The sequence below is a fragment of the Onychostruthus taczanowskii genome, unplaced genomic scaffold (genome assembly GCF_017590055.1).
Source record: "Onychostruthus taczanowskii isolate IOZ18803 unplaced genomic scaffold, ASM1759005v1 scaffold5, whole genome shotgun sequence".
Lineage (NCBI taxonomy): Eukaryota > Metazoa > Chordata > Aves > Passeriformes > Passeridae > Onychostruthus > Onychostruthus taczanowskii.
This window is the reverse complement of record NW_024502568.1, coordinates 18,911,222-18,917,587: the sequence shown is the minus strand read 5'-3', so window position 1 is coordinate 18,917,587 and position 6,366 is coordinate 18,911,222. Positions and strand designations below refer to the sequence as shown.

Below are 6,366 nucleotides of genomic sequence, written 5' to 3'. Positions count from 1 at the left end.
GGGTTTGTCTGGCTCTGAACACACTCCCTGCCACATGCCAGGCACTGTCACGTGGAGGGGAAAATTCCCAACAAACCCAAACAACAACAAACCGGCTGGAAAGGGAGAGGCTTTTGGAAGAAAAGCGTCTCTTCCAAACTCGGTGGCCTGGAATGTTTGTATCCAGCAGGTTTTGTGGTGCTTTGGCTCTCCAGATGGTGCTCTCTGTGTTTAGGATGGAGGTACTCATGTTGTTCATGCACATGAGGCAGTTTGGCTTTGTGCTGTTCCCACTGGGTTTTGGAGCCTTCAGTCTCCTCCCAGCCAGGATATTTGGGATGTGTTTGCTTCCTGCCAAAGCCCTGCACTGCCTTCTCCCCACCTGTGTTCCTGGGTGGCTGGGAAGGGACCCTGCAGCTCCAGCTCTTCCTGCTGTGCCTTGGCTCCCCAAGCAGAGCAGCCTGAGCGCTGCTGTCCCTGTCTGTCCTTTCCCTGCTGATTCCCTAGACATCCTTGCCCAGAATCCAGGGAATTCCTGCTGCCCTCCTGCTCCTGTCCTCGCTGTGCACTGCTGGGGCTGGGCCACATCTGCTCCACAGTGGGGCCCCTCTGGCATTTGTGTAACTCGGGTGTTTTCTGTTCCCTGAGCTCATTTCTGGGGGGCTGGAGGGACAGGACGTCCCACTGCCAGAGGGCAGGGCTGGATGGGACGTTGGGAATTGGGAATTGTTCCCTGGCAGGGTGGGCAGGCCTGGCACAGGGTGCCCAGAGCAGCTGGGGCTGCCCCTGGATCCCTGGCAGTGCCCAAGGCCAGGCTGGACACTGGGGCTGGAGCACCTGGGACAGGGGGGGAATGGGTGGGATTTGGGGTCCCTCCCAACGCAAAGCATTCCAGGATTCTGTAGGGAGGGAACAGCTCAGGCCCTGCAGCGAGCTGTTATTCCCTCCCTTAGGAAAACAAAGCCCATGTGACCGTGTTAAATATACTGCTGGGAGCAAACCCATGACAGCCCTTGCCACACACCCGCAGTTGCTTAACAGCAGCACCTACAAATGGCACTGAGAAAAGGCTGCACTAAACAGTCCCCGGGCTCTGGAGCCCAAAATAATTGCAATAACTGAATAACTGAACCTTGGCAGCAAAAGTCCTTGAGATTGTTTTGACTATGTTGAACAATAAAAATGGAACATATCCCAAAATAAAGGATCTGTATATGAGGAGGGAAACACAATGTACTGCTGAGCAGCTGCTTCCCAGCCCTGTGAGCTTTCCCAGCTGAACTGCCTGCCCTTGGCATTCCGTGGTGTTTGAGAGCCGGGAGGCAGGGCTGTGTCCCCGTCCCTGTCCCTGTCCCTGTGGCAGCCCCAGGGTCCTGCTGGCAGGCTGTGGGGCTCAGCTGTGCCCCCGTGCCCGCAGGGTCCTGGGTGGAGCTGCACTTCAGCAGCAATGGCAGTGCCAGTGGCAGCTCTGTGTCCGGGGGCAGCCAGGAGCAGGTGCCGGCCTCGCTGTCCATCCACAACGGGGACATGGAGAAGATCCTGCTGGACGCGCAGCACGAGTCGGGCAGGAGCAGCTCCAGGGAGAGCTCCCACTGTGACAGGTGAGCAGGGGCACTGCCAAGGCCACCACGGGGTCCCAGGGGCACAGAGAAATGCTGCGTGAGTGCATGTGCCCGTTTGTATGAACCACGTGTGCACAGGGTGTGTGTTCACGTGTGTTTCCATATGAACCAGAGCAGGTGTCCAGGAGTGTCACACAACAGCAGCCCTGGGGCAGTGCTCAGGCAGTGCCATTAATGCCTTTGCTGGATTTTGATGGGCTCTGAGGTCTCCAGCCCAAACTGTGTTTGGAAAAGCCCAAAGCCCAGCACTCAGACTCCACAGCGGGACCTGCCTGGCTGCTGGGGATTCACAGCACAGCCCACTGCCACTCCCTGTGTGCTGCCCGTGGTTTCTGTGCCAGCCAGGGGCCCTCAGCGTGGGCAGGGGTGGGGATCAGAGCAGTGCCTGGGCTGTGGCAGCAGTGCCCGTGCAGCCCCTGGGCTGCAGAGTGCCCAGCTCCCAGGGTGTCCCACAACACCTCACCTCCTCTTTCCTGGTGCTTCTGTCCCTGGTGCAGCCCTCCTCGCTCCCAGACCCCCCAGGACAGCCACAGAGCTCTGGAGATAGAGAGCCACAGCAGTGGGGAGAAGAACAGCTTCCAGGTAAGGTGCTGACCGTGCTGGGAGAGGGGAGCTCTGACTCCCTGTGCTTGGGGCAGGAGCAGTGGAGGCTGCTGAAGCAGAGACTTCCACAACTCACACATTCACAAATTCACAACCCTGGCAGATCCAGGCTGCCTGTGTTTGTTGCTGACACGTGGGGATGTTTTGGTTTGGCCTTTCCAGTCTGTGACTGAGATTTTTCAGAAGGATTTGCCCTCTCCCTTTGGCTACTGACAGGGGGCATTTCCTGCATCCCCCACCAGTTCAGTAGGAATTTTAAAAGATATTTTGACAGCAGCAAGAATTTCTAGAGTCACTTAAATATGGCAGCCAAAAGTACACAATTCCCAAGCCCTGCCATACCTCTGATTCCAGGTATTTTAGCAATTAATACAAACCTGAATATGTGCTGCTTTGGAAAACTCCCTGTTCTTTCTGATTTTACTTTGTTTACCTTGCAAGGAGAATGAATAAACACATTTGCAACAAGAGTGGGGGAAAGGATGTACACTGACCATATTGAATCAATACAGGGCTTATTGCAGGATGACAGGCTGAAATCTGAAGTCTTCAGTGTAATAAATTAGCTTTTAATATGAAAAAAATTACTCACAAAGCATTTTGAGGAAGGAAGTATTTCAAGGAAGTGAATTTTTCTGCATCATTTCTACAGCTCCTGCCAGACTCTGAGGACCCAGCTTTAGGTTAGCTAAATGTGGTACTGCAAGTTAATTATTACTGGAAATGATTCTTTTGTATTGTCAGAAACACCCTTCAGCTGTTTAAAGATCATTATTTAGACTTTGAGAACAAATAACCCCAAGTTAGAAAGCCATCAGCATTCCAGCTGCTTGGGCAGTTTTATTTCCATCCCCCGTGTGTGTGTGTGCATCAAGAGCTGTTGGAATTCTGGGAGCAGGATCTATTTTTATCCCAAGGCCTGGGCTGTGTGGAATGGAGCTGAGCTGAGCCAGGAGCTCTGCCCTGACTCAGCGTTTGTGCTGCAGCTGCAGCAGAGCTGGGCTGGGGGGCTTCTGTGGGCACACACCTGGCCAGGCTCAGCTGCCTGCCAGCACGGCCCAGGGACTGCACAAGGACTGCCAGTGACATCTGCCAGCTCTGGGCATGGCCAGGAATCCCTGTGCCCAGTGTCCATCAGGGCTGGGAGCTGGGATGGGGCAGGAATCCCTGTGCCCAGTGTCCATCAGGGCTGGGATGGGGCAGGAATCCCTGTGCCCAGTGTCCATCAGGGCTGGGAGCTGGGATGGGGCAGGAATCCCTGTGCCCAGTGTCCATCAGGGCTGGGAGCTGGGATGGGGCAGGAATCCATGTGCCCAGTGTCCATCAGGGCTGGGAGCTGGGATGGGGCAGGAATCCCTGTGCCCAGTGTCCATCAGGGCTGGGAGCTGGGGATATTTTGGGACTGTGCATAAGGATTAAACGCTGGGCTCTGGGATTTCACTGCCAGGCAGTCTTGTCTCAGGCACATATGGGATATGGGATATTGGATATGGGATATTGGATATGGGATCTGGGATATGGTCTTTGCCATTCTCACCCCACTCTGAGGATGGCTCTCCCTGCTCCCGCTCTTGATGTGGGATGTGAACACTCCCGGGGGGTGGGAAGGGGGATGGGAAGGGGGATGGGAAGGGGGCTGTCAGGGCTCCTGGGCAGCGCCCCTGGCTCTGGCAGGAGCTCTGGCAGCTCCCAGCTGCTCCCTGCTCAGTGCTGGTGGCTCTCGGTTGCAGTCTGAGGAGGATTTCCTGGAGAGGAGGAGGGAGGTGGAGCGGCTGCTGAGGAAGAACGCGGATTGGATCTGGGACTGGTCCAGCCGGCCCGAGAACATCCCGCCCAAGTGAGTGCTGCCACAGCTGCTGGGAGAGCTCCTGCGCCTTCTCCTCCTGGCTGGACACACACCTCACTTTCCTCCCCCAAATCCAGGGAATTCCTCTTCAAGCACCCCCGGCGCACAGCCACGCTCAGCATGAGGAACACCAGTGTCATGAAGAAAGGGGGGATATTCTCTGCGGAATTCCTGAAGGTTTTCCTCCCTTCCCTGCTGCTCTCTCACCTGCTGGCCATTGGACTGGGGTAAGGTTCAACTGAAAAAAAAAAGGGTTTTTTATCTGCTTTCTTTGAGGCCTGATTCTGATTCCCAATTCCCTCTTTGTCCAAGGTGGTTATTCAGGAAGTGCTTCCTGCCTGCGGTATTGCTGGATGGTTTAAGTTTTCTGATTTTCTCCCTGGTTGGGAATTTCTCAGAACAATTAAGAGGCAGGGAAATGAGGAATTCTGTACACTGGAACTGTAGTCACACAGCACTTGTCTCTACTGGAGATGAGACTCAGTCTCACAACTAAGGAGATCAGCAAAGCAAAAACCTAATACTGAATAGATTTTAAAGTTCCACTGACATAGATTTAAAAATATTTAATACTATTTTAAATTATTCAGTAGATTTTTAATTCCCTCCTGGGAGGAATGGGGACGTTTCCTCTCCACAGGGGCCTGGGGGCAGGTCTGGGCCCTGGAGCTGGGAGGGTAGCAGACCTGGGGCACTCCCTGGGGCTGGGCTCCGGTTGTTCCCGCTGGGTTCCAGCTGGCAGTGCTGCTCCTGCCGGGAAGGGCAGGGGCCTGGCCGGGAGAGCACTGAAATGCAGCCTGGCGTGTGCTCTGACCCGGCAGGATTTACATCGGGAGGCGCCTGACCACCACGGCTTCCAGCAGCACCTTTTAGAGGCAGCCGGGGGCTGGAGCCGGAGCCAAGCAGCCGGAGCGCAGGAGGTGCACAGGAAGGGGAGCTGGTCGTGGCCCTCGTGTGTGTGTCCTGTCCATGTCCTGTTTTAGGGAGACGCTGGAGCTCCCGTGTCACATAGAGCCTTCTGGATCAATCCCTGCTGGATCAACCCCACGAGCACGTGGCAGATGCTGTAATGTCCCTTAGTGCTTTGTAGTGAAGTACCTGAGAATTAGAGCAGCTCCGTGTTTAAATGGGTCCCGCGTCCATCCCGCCCGCTCCTGTGCCTGCGGAGGGAGGGAATGTGGTCACTGCTCCTGCAGCCCCCACGGGCAGGGATGAGCCCGGACTGCGAGTGGCCTTACAGATGGATCCGGGAATCCCCGGGGGCTCTCGCCGCCCCGGGCAGCTTTTCCTCCGGTAGGTGTTGCTTAGTTCACTTCGGTGGGAGGTGTAAGGTGTTGAGGCAGTGGGAAGAGATGAGCACGTGGGTAAAACTCCATCAGTTTGTCCTAGAATTTGGATTTAGTGCCTACTAAAAGCTGCTTTTGCCAGGACATTTATTTAACCCCCAGCAGTTACTCCAGGTTCTCTGCTGTACCTACCGCAGGCTGTCGCTTACAGGCTTTTCCTGTCCCACTTAAATCTGCACCTGACCCCAGCCCTGGGCAGATGAACCCCAGGGTGGCTTCTCCTTGGTTTTTACTGATGCAATGCCTTTCCCTTCAGTGATTTTACCTTATTTAATGAGAAGATGAATGTTTGCCAAAATACCATGTTTTATATATTTAAATAAAAAGGTTCCTGGTGAACTCGGAGTTTCCTCATTCCTTTTTCTCTGGGGGCTGATGAGGCTCTTGGCCTCTGCCTGCCCCTTTCCCACTGGTCACTTCCTGACGTGGAATTGAGAAGTTTCCATGGAAACAGCATCAAGCAAACCTCAGCAGGGTAACCTGCACACACACAGGGGTGTGATGCTCCTGAGGAGCTGGAAACCATGGAATTGCTGAGGCTGGAAAAGCCCTGTGTGCCCATGGAGCCCAACCATTCCCAGCAGTGCAAGGCCACCACTGCCCCTGTCCCCAAGTGCCACATCCACAGGGCTGTGAAATCCCCCCAGGGATGGGGACTCCAGCCATGCCAGGGCTGGGCAGCCCTTTCCAGGAGGGAAATTTTCCTACCTCCCATCCAAAGCTCTCCCCTGAGGCCGGAGCCAAGAGCAAAGGTGGGATTGGAACCCCTGAATGCTCCGGTGCCACTTCCATTTCCTGTGGGACTGAGAGCAGCAGGTCCCTGCTGAGCACTGGGCTTTGGCTGGAGAAGGGAAGGGGTTAAACCATGGTGTCCCTTTTTCGCTGCCATTGTCCCCCAGCTCCTTCCCCCCACTGGGGCAGCACTAGGGCACAGTGAGGTGCTGCAGCGTTCCATGCTCACCCACTCCTC

General features: G+C 55.3%; 1 protein-coding gene across 1 annotated transcript; it reads left to right on the top strand.

Moving 5' to 3' along the window:
- Positions 1-1,255: 1,255 nt before the first annotated feature.
- Positions 1,256-5,735, top strand: BNIP3 (BCL2 interacting protein 3; the record flags this gene model as incomplete). The annotated part of the gene is made up of 5 exons (XM_041415582.1): positions 1,256-1,580; positions 2,099-2,183; positions 3,935-4,041; positions 4,128-4,277; positions 4,872-5,735. Coding segments are annotated over 5 exons (719 nt in total), but the record flags the coding sequence as incomplete, so codon positions are not given.
- Between the last annotated feature and the right edge of the window lie 631 nt (positions 5,736-6,366).